Source organism: Neocloeon triangulifer, unplaced genomic scaffold (assembly GCF_031216515.1).
Source record: "Neocloeon triangulifer isolate White Clay Creek 2 clone unplaced genomic scaffold, ASM3121651v1 ptg000013l, whole genome shotgun sequence".
Lineage (NCBI taxonomy): Eukaryota > Metazoa > Arthropoda > Insecta > Ephemeroptera > Baetidae > Neocloeon > Neocloeon triangulifer.
This window is the reverse complement of record NW_026775555.1, coordinates 6,707,918-6,725,677: the sequence shown is the minus strand read 5'-3', so window position 1 is coordinate 6,725,677 and position 17,760 is coordinate 6,707,918. Positions and strand designations below refer to the sequence as shown.

Genomic DNA, 17,760 nt, shown 5'->3' with positions numbered 1-17,760 from the left:
AATTCGTTTGCAAATTTTTGTCTATATTAACTATTTTGTATATTAGTCGTCCAAAGTCGCGAATAATGTAATATTAATTTAAGAACCAATGGAAAACTAAATTTGAAAATTTCTGAAGAATTGAATAAACTTTGGTTAAAAATTGTTTCAATTGGGAATTTTAGTTAGTTCCACATTTTAATTTTTAAATTTAATTTAATTAAAAAACTGATCTAAAATAATTGAAAAGAAATAATTTTAAACCAAGAAAACAGGCTTTTTCCTCGATGAAAAAATTTGTTTTAGATTAAAAAAAAAACGGCTCTACCAGTTTAGGTCAGTGGTTTTTAAAATTGCTAATATTTTGTATTTCTTCTTGCTCATGAAATAGAGCCGTTTTGGTTTTAATAAAACAATTTTTTTCAATGAGGACAACGCCTGTTTTCGAACTTCTATGATCATCTCTTTGAGTGCCAACTTCTTCAAACAATTTTTATCTTTTATTGAGGATAAATTATCAAGGTAATAAACATTTAAATACGCTTAATTTGCTGAAAAAATATAATAAAAAAAAATAACTGAAAAATATACTAAAAATAAATATTAAGTTTTTGTTCAACGTGCAGGTTTGTAAGTTGAATCGATTGAAGGTAACATTCAGACTGAAGGTTACAAAACCATAAAATAAATGAAGTAATTACGGCGCGCAATCATTTATCACCTCACCTAAGCTTGCCGCTATTGATGTCATGTTGGGTAAAAGTGCCTCTATCCTGCACATAACTCTCCGAGTTATTTTCGCTAAGGATGAGGTGGCCGAATCTCGCGGTGTGCGCAACATGATAAACGATGTCCTCGCTGCGTGAGGCCTTAGGCACAGTGTCATAGAGCAAATGAGTCGACCTGATGGTGCCCTCTTGCACGCCATCCAGAGTGATCTCCTCGACATGAACAGAGTCGAGACGCAGCTCGACGAAAATGATTCGGAAGTCGTAAGTAGTTGAGCTTTTTGAGTTTCCCGCCGACGCTTGAAACTAAAACAAAAATTGTTGTTTTTTAATTAATAATTTTTATAAATTGTTCGTTAAACTATTAAAAAAAATTAATTCTGATATAATAATTAAAAAATAATTTAATAATCCCAAATTTTGGGTTCAATAATTAATAGAATAATTAAAATTTTAATAATTATTAATCAGCTTTCCAGGTTGATGGGAATGGAGGCTAAGATTTGAGCGATTTGAGCCTGCATTCTTTTCCATTTCTTTTTTTAAATCCATATCTCTTTACCTACTTTATCAAAAATTGTTTTTTTTTAAATCCTCTTTTTTCCCAGATAAAAAAAAATGATTGAGCGACTTTTTGTTATAGTAAATCATTTTTGAACATTTTTTCGTCGGCGCTGTATTGCATGTTTCGTAGCCACAGACCATGTAAAGGTGGCTCTTTACACAAATGTCGATAAAACACAACCATTTATCATGCGCCGATATGATTTAGAGGCGAAAATGTTTGGTGCACACGGAAAGACGTGTGCCTAATGGAGTGTAAATAGTGCTGCTAACCTTAAATTCGTCGTGTGTGGGGTTGGCCGAAGTGTGCTGATATCTGATTTGCTCCCGTGCTAACTGCAGGCTGGTAAAGTGCTGCACCGGCTGCCACTCGCTGTTCCGCAGCCGCTTCAACACCCCGAACTGCGGGGCCGACACAATCTCGAATTTGATCTCTATTGACTCGGGGTCGTCGGCGTTCGTCACAAAGGCCAGGTTTTTCGGCATGATCAGCGTCGATGAGTTGTGCGTCATCACCAGACCTGCGGCACAAAATTCTGCCTTTTCAACTCCAACCCTTTGATATACGCAGAGGGGTTAAAAATAAAACTTGAAAGCGAAAGAGGCTTTTATTTAAAAATTTCATTCACGTCTACACAAACGACCTTTGAACCAGGTCATTAGGTAAATGGTTGACTTGCAATTCTGCCTCCCTCTCCCCTTGATATGGGTCAAAAATTGAAAATTAATTCAAAGGGACCCGAGTTTAAAGTTGAAAATGTTTTATTTTCTTGTCATCTAGATTTGCCACAGCACTATTGGTCCCAGAAAAAAGTATTACAAATATTTTCAACAGTCAAATTTTAAAGACCTACTATATATTTTTTTTAATTTCATTTTCTGCTGAAATTAGGCAAAATTTCATCTGATTGACCAGTGTCTAACCCAAACTTGAACAATTAATTTGAAAGTTTAAATTGAGATGAGAATATTTTGCTAAACTTAAATTGTGTGCCTACCAGTGTTGTTGACTAGTCGTAGTTGAAGGGCAAAGGCGACGACGCTGAGCACTGCGACGGGACTGGTTAAAATGCCATCCGAGACTTGGAGTGCGACTCGACTCGAGCCAGCGTCGCCGGTGTGCACGAATAAAACGTTGCCTTCATCCACGTCTTTTTGCGAAAAATTGACTATCCCTTGGCCTGGATTGCGCCTCAGTTCAATATGCGACTGGCTGTTTATATTGACGATCGTGTAAACCAGTTCCGAACTCGGCGTGTCGGGGTCCACAGTTTGCAGGAAATCCGACGGAATCACCTTTTTTGTTTCCTGGAAGAAAAGCAATGACAATTTTCCTTGTCAGCGCGTTTAAATACAAAATATGAAAAAAGAAAATTAATTCGCGAAAGGAGGAAACTTTCTGTATTTACTGAAAAGGCAACCCACTCAACACAGAGTTATTATTTTTTTTTTTTCAATTGACTTTGTCCTTTTTTATATGTATTTCAGAGCAATATTATCTCTCATGGGTTCCAAATTGTGGCTGGAAAAATTATTTTTTAATGTTCGTACAAATTAGCATGAATGAACAAAAGAAGATAAAAATTAAATAGACTCTATGTGGCATAAATACAAACCTTTTTACTATAACGTCTAAAAATATAAAATTTGTATTTTTAAAGATTATTTTTAATTTTAATTACTTTTCATTTTCAGATGGTATCAAAATATTTCAATATTTGACATAACTGTTACATGCTGATAAACAATCAACTAAAAACAAACTCCCAAATACCAGAAATAATTTGATTTAAAAATCCATGTTGCGTTTAAAACTGTAATTAATTAAAAGATAATTTTTCACCACTGAAATCCCAATTTTTAAAGATAGTAGTTTTGATAAAAAGAAATTTTAAGTTCATTATAAACAAAATTTAAATTTCATTTCTGCAAAATAAATAAAAGTTCAATTACCTGAGCAAGTTTGAGGACTTTTCCCGAAGGAATGGCGAGCAAAGGTCGGTCGTCGACGGCGGTGACATTCACGGGCAGGACAAATCTGTGTCTGCCCTGAAGGTAGCCCGGCAAAGTGAACCCTGCGCCAGGGTTCAACTCGAGCTCGAGTTCGATGAGGTCGAGGTGGTTCTCGTTGCCGTCGTGCACGTAGCGCACCTTGTCCTTGCTCAAGTCCAAAAGGGTGAAGACCTGCGTCTCGCCGCGGGGCCGCGCCTGCTCGACCTGCACGCTGCCGTGCTTGGGTTCGACCACGACCCGGAAAATGACGCCCGAGTCGCGCACCCCGAACTTGGGGTAATCGAGCACCACGTCGAGATTGGCAGGGGTGAGAAGCGCGTGCTCGCCCTCGTTGACGCTCAGCGTGTTGAGCGACACGATTTCCAGGTCAACGGGAAGCGAGCCTTTGCTGAAGATTTTGTATCCAGACACGTAGTCCGGTTTCACGCACAGGGCTTGTTCGCACTCGCACCGGAACGAGTCGACCCCGTGCTGATAACAACGCGCGCCCCCGACGCACGGCTCCTCTTTGGCACACGGGAAGTCCCACACGCAGTCAGGCAGGATGCCGAGTGTCACTTTGGCCTCTGGGATTCCCGTCTTTTTGCCATCAATCTGAAACACACAATTCGCCTCTGAAAGCACCGAAGCAGAAACCCGAAACCCGTCGGGAATAAAATCGATCAGCAAAAAATCAATTGTTCAGACATTTTTATTGTTGCTATGGAGGCTTTGTTAATTTTTATTAAAAATATGCCCGTCGATCCTAGTTGTATAAATATCGTTCTTAAACTGCTGTCGAAACCAGACGCATAAATCATCCTGATTTTTTTTCGGAGAACGTGCTAAAGAAATCTAATTTTATACTATTGAGTGCTCCCGCCAGGAGGATTATTTGCGCTCTCTTTGGCACGTAGCCGCGGCAAATCAGAATGATTTAGACGTCTGATTTTGACAAAAGTTAAACTACGAAACTTCTCTTCCTAACTGGCAAGAGGAGAGTAAAAAAACTCTGTGCAACACGTCATGGACCAATTTAAAAAAAAAGTATTACTATTTATTTATTCCACACTGTTACAACTGCTTTGCTTACATTAAATTTCTGAAAAAAAATATTGATACTTGTTTGCATTATAAAAAGTAAAAAAAAATCATTGTTTGCGATGGAAAATCAGGTTTATCCTCAATGAAAAATTCATGTTAACAGGTAAGCTGACGAAGTTTGTTTATCAAAATAAACAAAAATTTAATGAGGATAAAAGCTTTGTTTTCCGTTTTATAAAATCCACTCTGAATCCAATTCTCTTATTTATTTTCCTCAGACATAACAAAGTTGAAAGATCTTGGATATGAAGCAAGCATTCTTTTATAAAACTGCTTTTTTATGAATTTATGGCAGGTAAAAGACACTGGAAGGAATTGAAGCCTGTTGAGTCTTGCTGACATGTTTTTACTTTTTTTATCAAATTCCGCTAGCTTTCTCTAGCTAAGACGGTGAATGTGTGAAATTTTACAAAAAGAATCTGGAAGAATTCACACAAAAATTGAATGGATTGGGAGAGCTAGAATATTAAAATTGCTGCTGATAATTTTCTTAAATAATATTTTTCCTTTAAATTATGTTTTTAAGGCTGCTGAGAAGTATGGTGATAAGTAAAAAAACTTATTGTTAGCAAACCGAGGCTCAACTCGGTGGATGAGGTCTTTTTGATCTTGGAAGTTTAAGCAAAATTCTTTCTGGTGGTGGTGCCGTTTTGTGCAACAATTCCTTTTTTTAAATAAATAAATTTCAACAATTGAATGTAAACAATATATTGTAACAATGTGGGCAAGTAAACAACAATAATAAAAAATTTGCTATTATTTTCATCAAAAGATTAACATGACTCCAATGAAGTTGGTAAAAATCTACACGTTTGATTATTATTTTATTTAAATTTATAAGATTCTGATTATTTTTTGTAATAAAAATAAAAATATATATAAAATTTATAAAAAAAAAAACATCAGGATCTTTATAGATTTTAATTTTTTAAAGTTTATAGGATATTAATTAGCCGGTGCAGTGGCGGCCTTTTAAGTATAACAAAGTATAGTTTATAATCAAAACCGAGACTACGGAAATTTAATTGACTTAAGAGAGTGATTAATTAATTACCTCTATATTCCTCATGCAGCCCTTGAGACTATCCTCGGCGGCGCGGAAGCTCTGAGCAGTGGCGCGGGCCCTTTTGTTGATTTCGATGCCTCCGAGGAAAACGTAGTCCCCGAGGTCGAGGTATTGTTTGCCGCTGAGGCTGAGCCGCATGGAGGCCGTCTTGCCGTCGACGCTGATTTCCAGGTAGGTGGGGTTGAAGTGGACGACGACGCGGTGCCAGCGGCCGTCCGAGACGACCGAGTCGCTGCGCAGCTCGGCCGGACCGTCGCCTTTGTCCAGCAGCAGACGCAGTTTTCCGCCCTCGAGCTCGACGCCCATGTAGTCGGAGCGCGAGGTGAGGCCCGTGTTGTACAGCAGGATGCCCCGCTTCGAGCCGGTCTTTAAATCAAACTGCCACCTGCAATATATATATAAAATAACGGCCCTAATGAATCCATTGAGTCGGAACAATCGAGCGTCAGAAGCAGAAAAGCACCGTGTCAGCGCGAAATAAAACAAAACGTGCATTCAATTAAAAGGCGCGACCATTGCGCTCAGACAAAAAGTCAATTTGGGAAATTTACACAGTAGATTAGATGGACTGTAATATTTTATGAAGTCGTTCCATGGCTACTCCACAGCTCGATATGTGTTTTTCAGCAGGCGAACGCATCCGAGCAAAATGATTTTGCCGCTTTATTTGATCGGTTTCCTATATGAATCGAATAGCTCGCTACATCGGATAATGGCGTTTGGTGTGTGTCATCACCGGGCCGAAGATAAAAGAATCGGAAAAACGGCGAAATGCGAATCCAGCAACCGTGTTTCTCCCTCACTCGCTCTCGCTCCAATTGGAAATTCTCTCTGCACTCAGCCTCTGCTCTTTTTGCTCCGCAACTCGATCCCGACATGGCAGATGCATGTTTCAAACACACTCGTCACGATCATCATTTGATTACTTTTTGCATTTGGAATTTCACATCATCACGAGAGAGCCGCCGGACGTTGAAATTAACTCAAATTTAATACAGAATGTTGCATATTTTCAGTTCACAAAAGCCGACAGAGGGGTCGGCTTTATTTGTCCTAAAAAGAAAAACGGCCAAAAATATAAATTGGAAAGGATAAAATTGAAGTAGCTACATTTCCATATAATAGCCTATCAGAAAATTTGATTGGATTTCTTCAAGAAATGTTGTGTGTTGGAACAAAGAAAAAGGGCTGGAAATTTGTCCTGTGGCAAAATTTGTGATAAATAATAAGAACGAAAACAGTCGACCGAGGCTCACTGCGACGGATGGGGTCTTTTTGATCTCAAATGTTTTAGTCTTGGTGCCGTTTTGTCCTAAAATTTATTTTTCAAATGAATTGTTTTCAACAATAGAATTAAAACGATGTGGACAAATAAACAAAAGTAATATTAGTAATTAGACTAATTCAATCAGCCTAATCACTTTGATCAAGAACTTTACTTTCAGCTGTTTATTTTTAAATAATAATCCTTGAAAGTGACAATTAAAAACTTCACAGTCATTATTATTTTTATGGTCTCTAATAAATTTTTAAATAAATTTTTGTATCCGCATGAGAAGGAAATCTTAATGTTAATTTTGTTTCAAACGTAATATTTAATAGCATTTTAATATTTTAGTGAAGAAATTGACCTTGTTGAGAAAAAAAATTGTATATTATTCGAAAACAAAACAGCTCTACCAGTTTTGGGCATGGTCTGCGACTCCATATCATGAACAATACAAAAAAAAGTCAGCAAAATTTAAAATTCACTTTGAAAAAATTAAATTTCTGAAAAAAGGTTGGTACGAAAAACCGTTTTTTTTTCCAATTTAATTTTTTAATTTACCTGCTTTTTTAATTTTTCTTGCTCTGGAAATAGGGCTTGCAGGCCGTGACCAAAACTAATAGAGCGTTTTCCTCACTTCCAAATATTTTTACTGATTTTTTTTCCAAAATTTTCTTCAAAGTGCTTCAAAGTATCTGCATCAAGTTTCAAATTAAACTCTATGCAGAAGAACCAAAAAACTATCGTAATATGCTCTGTCTGAAAGTGTTTAAATGAAAACTGAAGTTTTTTTGCCTGAGAACAAAACGTTTTTGCAATAAAATTCGAATTCGTGACAAGTGTTTTTTTTTCATTCGGACACATTTCGGCGACCCGACAGAGAAACAGGATAATACGGCGCAATAATTTTCGTCCTGTCATGTGTGAATTTTGATAGCGAGACAAATTAAGGGCCTATTTTAAACGCTACAATAATAATAATGTCAGTCCTCTCCGGCAAATAAGTGTCAACTTTCAAATAACAAACGTGTTTTATGTCTGCAGAGTAATATTTCACACATTAACACTGACAAGTTATAGCAAATAAACGTACCTGGCGCCCGTCCTCGTGATGGTGTTGGGCAGGGCGACGAACGCGTCCTCCTCAACAAAGCTGATGTCGCGCTCGTAGCCCGCATTGAACTCCTCGGCGCACGACCACGTCACGCCGTGCACTTCGACGCCGCCGATTCTTTCGCGCGCCCTCGCCAGCACGTTGATGCCGTTGAAGTGGACGTCGGCCATGCATCCGCGCACGTTGTCCAAGTGGCCGAGGAAAATCTCTGAAAAATCGCCCTGGCCGCCCACGAACAGCCCGTAATGGATGTTGAGCTCGTAGAAGCGCCCGGGGAGCTCCTCCCTGCGATCAGAATAATTTTTCGCGTGCGTTGGCATGAATAAAATATGCAATCATTTTTCATGTGAGAGAGATGTAATGAGGTGAAATTATTTATGGTCTGGCGAAAAATTTAACAAAAAAAAAAAGAGAGAAGCGCGCGCAAATTAATTTTGCGCAGAGAAAGAGCAGAAAAGGGCACTCTTTCCATAATAAGGGCCATTTAGCCGCTGCCGCCGCTCGCGCACAATATTATTAACTCGGCAAGGAACATTTTTCCACTTTTTATTCATAACACATCCGCCCTCGTATAAAGCAGACCCACTCTCCGGCTGTGCTTTTGGCCAGTGGCTCAGCACGGCGGCGGCTGTGTAAATTTATATTAAGAAGAGAGAGCATTAAGCATGTTTGCAAACCTGGTCACGTGGATCATATCCACCTGGACGGTCATGTCGGCGTCTTTTCTTGTTATGAACACCTCGTGCCACGACAAATCATCCAGCCGCAGCCCCTTCGCCAACTTAATTTCCGACTCGCCGGCTCCCAGGTTCACGTGCACCTATTCAATCCGAACTTTCATTATTCTCTCCGGTGATCCTCGCGCGTCGCAGTCGTCGACGGTAATAAAGAGGGAAATTGGAAAATCGAGAAAATGAATCTGCGCTTAATGGCCTCAATCTTGGCTGGGGGACTTTTCCCGGAAAACCTTTTTTCCGGTTGATAAGGTTGTAAAAGCTCCTCAAATACTGCTACCTATGGTATTTTTTTTTATACCGTTTCAAAAGTTTGTTTTTAGTTATTTTTGCATGCAAATTTTGTTAATGTTACTTTTTTAACAGTTGAAAAGCAATAACATTGTTGTAAAAACTACTTCTATTGCATGAATCGTTGCAATAGTTCTACTGAACATGCACTTTTTATTATCTAACAAATGAGAAATATATGAGAAGTTTCTAGGTCCAGCAAGTGAATTTTTATTACTTCTCTCGGAAAGAGATAAAAACTTTTTTGCATCTCAGCATCATCCCCGCTGGATAAAAATCAAAATATACGGCGCAATGGCACATTTGAGAGACAATGCAGAGCAACATTCAAAGGAAAAATGTAAACGAGTGTCATGAATTTAATTATTCATCGTGCAGTTAATTCTAAATTGGTTAAATCAATGTACTAATTAAAAAAAAAAATACTCCGACTTCTACATTAGCGGATTACAATCGGTTCAGTAATTAAGGAGTAGCTGACTTTCAAGATTTGATTATTTAACCCGTTAGGCGTTAAACAAATACCCTCGAGCAAATCCCCCCGGGATAAGCTGAGCTCGTGTTTATTTTCCCCTTTAGAAGACAAATTTAATCTAAATGCGATGCTTGAGCAAAAGAAAATGAAAGCCTGAGAAGCAAATTTCGTGTAGGGTGTTTTTAGAATTTTGAGATTTATCCAAATATTAAAAAAATTGGGCAATTTGTGAAGGAATTTTCCATGAGGAGAAAGTTGAAGGAATTTCAATTAAATTAAATTCGCACGCTAGTCCGAAATGGAGAAACTTGAAGGGAAGCGTGACGGAATCGATTTTCCAGCGCGCACTTCGGCATAAATCGCTCTTACCTTCAACTTTCCGGCCTCGAGCCGGACCAGAAAATAGTCGGTCCTGCCGGCGGCCAGAAAGAGGAGGGCGTCCGGGCGCTTGGTTCGGAAGCGGAGCACCAGCTCGGTGGTGCTGCGCGAGTCCTGCAGAGGCACCGAGATGTAGCTGCTGCCGAAGAACGAGGCTGAAACAAAAGAGCGAGTTCCGTCCCATCATTTACAAGGCAAGCGTCGGAACACAACGGCGGCAATAAATAAAACATACACACACCGAGAGAGAGAGAACGAGCGCGCGAAACCCCTTCGTCTCCCCCGCGAACAAAACTACACCCAAATGAATTTAATTTTAAAGCCTCAAATAAAACGCAAACTCGTCTTTGTGCGCGGCATAAGCTTGGAGCGAGTTGAATTTTTAGTCTGTTTGCTAATATTTTGAGCCCTTTTTTATGCCTCATTTTGTCAACATGACCCAATTAAATATTTGTGCACGCAGACTCAGTTTTGTGCGCCCCGCTGGGTGGGTTCTTTATGCGCAGAAAAAGTGGCGGCGCTGCACACTTGGCAACGACACAGGCTTAGAGGCACGCCGCCGAGACATAATTGGAATAATCTGACAACGAAAACGTCATTTTGGCTACATTAAAACAAAAAAAAGGAGGAAAACGAAGAAGGGGTTCATTCACTTCTTCTTCTTCTCCCTCGCGTAAAAGTAGAGCCAAGAGCGAATCGAACGCGCGCCGAAGCTAAATTTGAAATGCGCTAATCTTGGGTGATGCATCTGCACTTGAAAGGGGCTGAATCATCAGTTTGCCAAAGAAGGTGCTCGAGGCTCTTAAACCCTCGCGACATGCTTTGTGACGGAATATCACCCTCCGTCGAGCACCAGCACGACGCTGAATTCCTTAATTGGACATTGCCGCTGAGACACACATATATACGGGCGAAATTTAATCACTTTAAAAAAGAAATAATCATGTCGTTATGGTGTGTGTGCTGAATAAAAAAGTGTCTCTCTTCGCACTTTGCTTCTTTCAAAAGCAAACAGCGGCCGCCTCTGCGCGCGCTCTGAGCGGAACATTCTATTACCACGTCTGGGTATAGGGGTGTTTCTGACCGCGATAATGCAAAAAATTCGCGCTTCATTCGTCAAATAGACTTTGATCTTTTTTAAGCCTTAAATTCTTATAATCCTCCAAGTTTTTTGCTGGACAGGTTTATTTTTGATGAATGAGCCGCATAACGAGAGATTAATTCGTGACACGTTGATGCGATAAGAATTTTATCTTCTCTGGTTTAAATTCGAGAAGAATTTGAACTCAATAATTGTTACAAAAATCAACAATTAATATCTACCAATGAGTGGTTTGAATACTTGCCGATCGGATTGAAGAGGATTAATTTTGAATACCCAGTTAAGCTCCTAATTAGCAGCTTTGGCATGAGACCGGGATTATTTAAATCTCACTAATTGGTTGGCAAAGAGAATTCAATCAAAAAATCATCATTGTAGCAATTAAGCGAAGCAGAATTTTTATGTGGTAACCTTCTTTCAAAATAAATTAGCCATGAATACGGTCAAATTTAATGAAATAATTCTCAATTTCATCAGTGGAATTTTGGTTTCAAAATATTATCAGATTTGTAAATTTTAATTCACTGATACTTATAATATTAATAATTAATTTTCACTAATTGACGATTATTGGTGAAAATTTATCTAAAATAAATTTGACTAAAAAATTGCAAAAATTTTACAAAATTAGCTTCGCCTTATCTTAGATCTTAAGTACTTGGTTAAATAAAAAAACATTGAGGTCGCTGGATCAACTTGTGGGAAAACAATTGATAACAAAGAACTTATACTCAACTGAAGATTTTTTTTATATAACCGTTTGATGTTGTTTAATGTCAGATAGATTTTAGATCTTATCGTATTTTAAGCCACCTTCGTTATAAATATGTGTTGCAAAGTGAAAACAAGGTTAGCAATAAAAATTTTGATTTAAAGCCGATTGATCTGTTTCTTAAAAAGAGTTTGAAGGAAAATAAAATCGCTGAATCTTACAAAATTAACATTATCTCTCTTGCGGCGGATGGGGTCTTTTTAATCTCGGAAGTTTTAGCAAAATTCTTGCCGTTTTGTCCAACAATATTCCTTTTCTTTTCAAATAAGTTGTTTTCAAAAATTGAAAGTAATCAATGTGATCTAACAATTCGGACAAATAAACAATAGAGTAAAAAAGAAATTTATAATTCATATTTATCAACTTTTTTATCATTATCAAACTTTCAAGAGTGATATTTTTATCCATCCCCCTGAATACTAGTTGCGAAAAAGTTAACATCAAATTCACGTAGTCAGTGACACAATGAGTAACTGGCACAATAATAATCCAACCGCCGCCGCAGTTATTTATCATTTTGCCGCGCGGTTACATAACAAACAAGCTTATAAGGAAAACTCAATAAAAGCGTATTAATCGTGCACGAATGCGCTTCAAGAGTTGCATTGAATCGTGATCAATTTATCTTCTCTTGTTGCTCGCTTCTTTTTCCGACAACACAGAGAGAGAATAACACCGAGAGCAGACAGCGGGGTGTATAGCAAGGGATAAAAATAAAATGATGCACGGACCCTCTTGGCTCTGCGAACGCATCACTGATATTAATCGTTCCCACCGGTTGAACCTTTGTTTTCGATTGTTCATATAAGCGGACCGCACGCTGATAATCATTAATTCGGCAGATAAAGACAGGGTTATAAAGCTTCAAGTTGCGTCTAGCGTGTTTCATTGGCACTCAAAATGTTGGGCGCAAAGCAAGTGGGCGTCCTGGTGCTCGTCGCCACTTTCGCGATCAATTCGTCTCTGCAGCAAGGTGAGGCAACTCTTGAACCAAACTCACTCAAACGGGCTGGTTTATTAATACACACGGTTAATTAGCAAGTTCGGAAAGCCACCGTTTCACTCGGACACACACATTATATATCTATAGAGGCAGAGTTATTAACAATTTACAAGACAGCCGAGGGTTGGGAAGCATGTTGAGTGGGCATCCTTGTCCTTTGGTTAGCCATAAATTTCTATAGACGACAATGGTGGGGCGAAATTTGGCAAAGTGGAACCCTCGGATAATCTAAATTTCCTTCCTCGACGCGCGCGATCCGCCTCTCTTCTCTCCACGGTACATAAATCGCATCCCTCTCCCGCCCCGTGAATGAGAGCATAAATTTAATTAGCCAGACAAATTCGCTATTGAACTGCGCAATATTTCCAAGAATCTCAGCGCCTCTGATTTACGACGCCATATAATAAATATATATTTCGCCCTGTTATTTTTTTTTCCTCCGCTTTTTATGAGTCGGGTTGTTATTTGCCTTTGGCAACATGCTATTCCCCGCAGCAGGCGCACCAGCATAAAGTCTCTGCAAAAGCGCGCGACACACTAAAGTGGCTGCACCTCTGGCACCCCAGATATTATCTTATTCGACGACAATCTGCTTCGGCACTTAACGACTTTGTGCCCTACTGTTTTTATCGCTCAATCACGAGAACGGCAGCAAAGAGATGCACATCAATAATGTTTTATATCGCGCGCGTCTGCGGAAAAATTCGAGCCTGCTTTCTGTCGACTCGCACTTTGGCGTTTGCCGCCGGGAAAATTGATTTCCACTTAGTTATCATCGCTCTGTGCCGACCAATTAATCACGATGTAATAATTCAAAATATTCTGACGTCCCGCTAACCGCAGACAATCGATATTTTCTTGATTGCACACCCAGGGGTTAATAAATGTTCATTTATCATAGCAAAGGGGAGCACGTTTGTGTTACACATACAATAGGGGAGACGGCAAACAGCACCGACTGTCAACACCAACTTTTGTCATAATAAAGAATAAAATGAACCAGCCGCGCGCCGTCAAAACCGCAAAATTGCAATATTTCTTCCGCAGGATGCGAGCCCTCTGTGACGAAGCTCGGCACTGGCGGCACCGTTTGCAAAGGGGCGCTCGTTTTCAGCGACGAATTCGACACCCTCAACCTGGACACGTGGCAGCACGAGATCACTCTTGCGGGAGGAGGAGTGTGTATTTTTTTGTTATCTCTTAATTACTTTTGGGGAAACATGAGAGCAAGCGAAATATGAAATATGAGACTGAATCAAAAAGGCAATTTAAATGCAAAATTTTCTGTACCTTTGCAAGTAAATTCGTATGAATTTATTAGTTTCAAATTATGATTTATAAAAAAATTAATAAATTGTGCACCTTGTAAAAGAGAAAAAGATAAATTATGTGTTTGATAATTAATTAAAATCTTTAATAGGGAATTAAATTTCGCGATTCTGAAGCGATAGAAATAAAAAAAAAAAAAAAATTTTTAGAAGAAATTGACACTCAACGAGATATGATCATGGAAGTGAAGAAATCTGGCTACTTCCTTGTTGCAAAAAATAGTTTTTTTTTTTAAAAAAACAAATGGCTCTGCCAGTTCAGGTTACGGTCTGCGACTCTATTTCATGAGCAATATATAAAAAAAATTGGAAATTGAAAAAATACAACATTATAACATAAAAATTCAAATCTTAAAACTAACAAATTCCATTTGCTTTTTGATAATAAAAAAATCTGCAATGAGGAAAAGCCCGATCTCTTCATTTCTATAAAATTGATTACAAATGAATAAATTGTATACTTGTAAAGGAGCAACAGATAAATGCGTGGGATAATTAATTAAAATCTTCAGAAAATTCTATTTAACATAAGGAATTAAATTGTGCGATGCAAATACAAAAAATTTATTTTATTTTTATATAAAATTAAAATTTTCCCGTCAATTTTGATTGCTAAAAACTGTCTTTTTCAGAACTGGGAGTTCCAGATGTACTACAACAACAGGTCCAACAGCTACACGAAGGACAGCAAATTGTTCATTAGGCCTGGCTTGACTTCTGACCAATATGGAGAGGCCTTCCTGTCGTCAGGTGTGCTTAATCTCCACGGCGGTGCTCCCGCTGACGAGTGAGTATTCGGAATAATTGCAAATTACAGTCACCACGGCCGTCCTTTCATCTTCGCCCCTTTGTTTTTGAAGCCGCCTTTCCCGCCTAACAAGGTGTACATAGCAAGTTTGCGAATCGATACACCAGAGGCGATAACCAAGGAGACGGCTTAATTTTTTCTGTTCCGCGGGGCGCTCTCAAGTGAGCAGTGAGATGTGAACAGCCCGATAAAAGAGAAGAGAGGGTCTTTTTTTTAAACTTTTTACTTCCAATTAAGTAACTTTCGACAGGAGGTCATAATCAGCGGTGGGCACGTTTTCCGCGCACTCACGTATTATTTTTTATCGTCGAGAGTTAATTTTCACGAGACCGTAAACTTTTCATGAAGTTTGTGCTATTAATGCATACGTTGGCCCCACGCAAATGATATTACACGGAGAAGAGAATAAACACAGGCGAAATTAAATCGTACAAAACGCCGTTTGCTACTTGTTTGTTTATTCAATTCCGAGAGAGAGTTGACTTTTGCGATTATCCTCAGGTGCACCAACCCGTCCTTCTACGGGTGCGAGCGTTCCGGCAACCCCACCAACCTGCTCAACCCCATCAAATCAGCCAGGCTGCGCACAATCAACTCATTCACCTTCCAGTACGGTCAGGTGGAGGTGCGCGCCAAAATGCCCTCCGGCGACTGGTTGTGGCCAGGTTCGTTTGAAATTGGTTTATATCTTTGTGCTACTTGTCTGGAAAATTTGATAAAGGTGCGTGGGCGCCTCGAGCGGCGGCAGCAGCAAGTCGAGCGGGTTGCATTTCTACAATTAGCAGGCGCTTGTATTCACGAGGGCATAAATCAATAAATTTCAGCCGCGTAGTTGGAGATGAATAGGCTGCGAGATTGGGGAAAACGGCTTGCGGGGTGTAATTTCTGAGACCTACTAACAAGTAGTGTTGTGCCGAGCAGCGGCAAATATAATTTCGCAGACCCATTTTACGGCGCGCCCGAAACAGCAGGCATCATTTCATCATATAAACCGCTCTGCACTCCCTCCCATCTCGTTGCGAATTATATAGCTGCTGCTTTTTTTCCGCCCCAACCTAAAATGGTTCCGCATTTCATTTTCTATTTTTTTTTTTAACAGCGGCGTGGTTGCTGCCCGCGAAAAATGCCTACGGCACGTGGCCATCGTCGGGCGAAATCGACATTACGGAGTCGAGGGGCAACCTGAACCTGCTGCAGGACGGAAAGAACATCGGCTCGGAAATGAGCGGCTCGACCCTGCACTTCGGGCCCTACGTCGGTCTGAACGCGTACGAAAAGGCGCACTGGGAAAAGTCGACCGCCGCCGGACAGGGCTTCGACAAGGATTTCCACAACTTCCAGATGGATTGGACCCCTGGTGAGTAGTGCTGGCTGGGTTCGTTTGTGCAGAAAGGACCAAATTTACTGAAGCAATCGGCTTTTGCAGACTTCATTAGATTCGGAATCGACGGAGAAGAAATTGGAAGAATTGATCCCGGCGTGGGCGGGTTTTGGGAATACGGAGGATTTGCTGCCGACGCGCCCGGAGTCGAAAATCCCTGGAGGTTCGGCACAAAGATGGCTCCCTTTGACCAGCAGGTGATTACTTTAAACGACTACCTCCTGAGCAGGTCACGGAAGGTCGAATTTATTTCGATTCTACTGCACGGCTGGGAGAAGGCGCAGCGAATTTATCTCTCGAGCTCATTTGAGATCGCATCTTCTAAACAACCCTCCTCCGGATAATTAACTTTTCTCCTCACTCACGGTCCCCTTTGTTTCAGTTCTACATCGTATTGAACTTGGCCGTAGGCGGAGTCGCGTACTTCCCGGACACCGCAGTGAATGGCAACGGCGGAAAGCCTTGGCTCAACACCTCGCCCCAGGTAATGAGCAAGTGATCGCTGTATAATTTGGTAATAAAACCGAATGTTCGCAGGCCGCCGCCGACTTCTGGAACGGACGGGGCCAGTGGCTGCCCACCTGGAACCTGGATGTGAACGAAGGCGAGGCGGCCGCCTTGCAGATCGATTACGTCAAAGTCTGGGCGCTGTGAAACACTTACTTCCGCCACACCGGAAGACCCTAATGCTTCTCTCCAACAATAATAAATATTCCATTCATGAAGCTGCGCTGTTTATTGATTTACGCCACCGCTTTATCGCGCCGCGATCATTAGCTCCGCACGTCGCCTCGCGCGCGGGGAAAAAATAATGGAACGAGCACGGCTCGCCGATTGATTTCTTTACACATGCTCCTATATAGAGAGACGTTGACGGGAGATGCGCCTTAACTTGTTCGAAAAAAGCACCAGATGCAGTTTTTTTCCTCTAATTGGAATCGTTTCAACCTCTGTAGTTTCTGAACTCGTGCACGTTACCTGATTTGAACCCATCATTATAAATAGACTTGCAGAATCGATTGACTATATTTATTTTATTGAGTAAAACTTTTAGTTGGAACAAAAATGTGAAATTCATAAACACAGAGGTGAAATTTACAAAACTAGAATGCTACAATTGGATCTCCGTTGGAATTGTTAGATTTGAACACGATTTTCAGTACATGTTTTCCTCATTTGATAATTTATCAAATTACCAGCAGCTCCATATCAAGTAATTAAAAACCACGTAAAATGATAAAAAAAAAATATGAAATAAACAAGCTCTAAAAAGCGTTAATTTGCCAATCGTCCTGGTTGAGTTGTTTAGAATAAAATTTTGGAGTAAATTTAGCAACATTTTTGCAACTAAAAATTCTTTTGGCCATTTTATTTTTAATCAACAAAGTTAGCAAAAACAGCAAAAAAGTAAGCGGAAGGTAAGCTACAAATATTCGCTTATTTTTTCTGAATAAAAATCGGCTAGAATTTGCAACTATAAGGAGGTCCATTGTTGCGAAAATTAAAAAAAAATAATTACCAACACGTTAAAAAAAATTAATTTATTATCAATATTAATCGAATATAGTTTGCAATGCTAATTTAAATTTAAATTAATACCACGGTGGTTCCTTTTTGTACTGTTGACCCTTGTGAAACAATATAATTTGGAATTCAATATCTGCGGTTTAGAAA

General features: G+C 39.7%; 2 protein-coding genes across 3 annotated transcripts in view; one reads left to right on the top strand and one right to left on the bottom strand.

The window, feature by feature from the left end:
* The window catches only part of LOC132198588 (chondroitin sulfate proteoglycan 4-like), a 36,248-nt gene that overhangs the window by 8,148 nt on the left and 10,340 nt on the right, over positions 1 to 17,760 (bottom strand). For both annotated transcript variants that reach the window (XM_059622701.1, XM_059622700.1), the window contains exons 2-9: positions 9,684 to 9,847; positions 8,492 to 8,634; positions 7,794 to 8,099; positions 5,422 to 5,818; positions 3,225 to 3,878; positions 2,270 to 2,579; positions 1,545 to 1,792; positions 706 to 1,013 (exon numbers count right to left, since the gene is read on the bottom strand). In XM_059622701.1, the coding sequence (XP_059478684.1) occupies positions 706 to 1,013; positions 1,545 to 1,792; positions 2,270 to 2,579; positions 3,225 to 3,878; positions 5,422 to 5,818; positions 7,794 to 8,099; positions 8,492 to 8,634; positions 9,684 to 9,847 (2,530 nt within the window). The remainder of the gene's footprint in view (positions 1 to 705; positions 1,014 to 1,544; positions 1,793 to 2,269; positions 2,580 to 3,224; positions 3,879 to 5,421; positions 5,819 to 7,793; positions 8,100 to 8,491; positions 8,635 to 9,683; positions 9,848 to 17,760) is intronic.
* LOC132198589 (beta-1,3-glucan-binding protein-like) lies at positions 12,380 to 16,811 on the top strand. Its single transcript, XM_059622702.1, has 8 exons — positions 12,380 to 12,539; positions 13,617 to 13,747; positions 14,530 to 14,684; positions 15,207 to 15,370; positions 15,805 to 16,062; positions 16,132 to 16,283; positions 16,469 to 16,570; positions 16,624 to 16,811. Exons 1-8 carry the CDS (start codon positions 12,467 to 12,469, stop codon positions 16,738 to 16,740), a joined length of 1,152 nt encoding a protein of 383 aa, XP_059478685.1. The 5' UTR covers positions 12,380 to 12,466; the 3' UTR covers positions 16,741 to 16,811.

What these genes read in the sequence shown, in the direction of transcription:
- LOC132198589 (XM_059622702.1), top strand. Translation starts at nt 12,467, where the DNA reads ATGTTGGGCGCAAAGCAAGTGGGCGTCCTGGTGCTCGTCGCCACTTTC. An exon ending in CAATTCGTCTCTGCAGCAAG is followed by an intron (nt 12,540 to 13,616) that starts GTGAGGCAACTC and finishes TTTCTTCCGCAG; the next exon opens with GATGCGAGCCCTCTGTGACG. An exon ending in CGGCGACTGGTTGTGGCCAG is followed by an intron (nt 15,371 to 15,804) that starts GTTCGTTTGAAA and finishes TTTTTTTAACAG; the next exon opens with CGGCGTGGTTGCTGCCCGCG.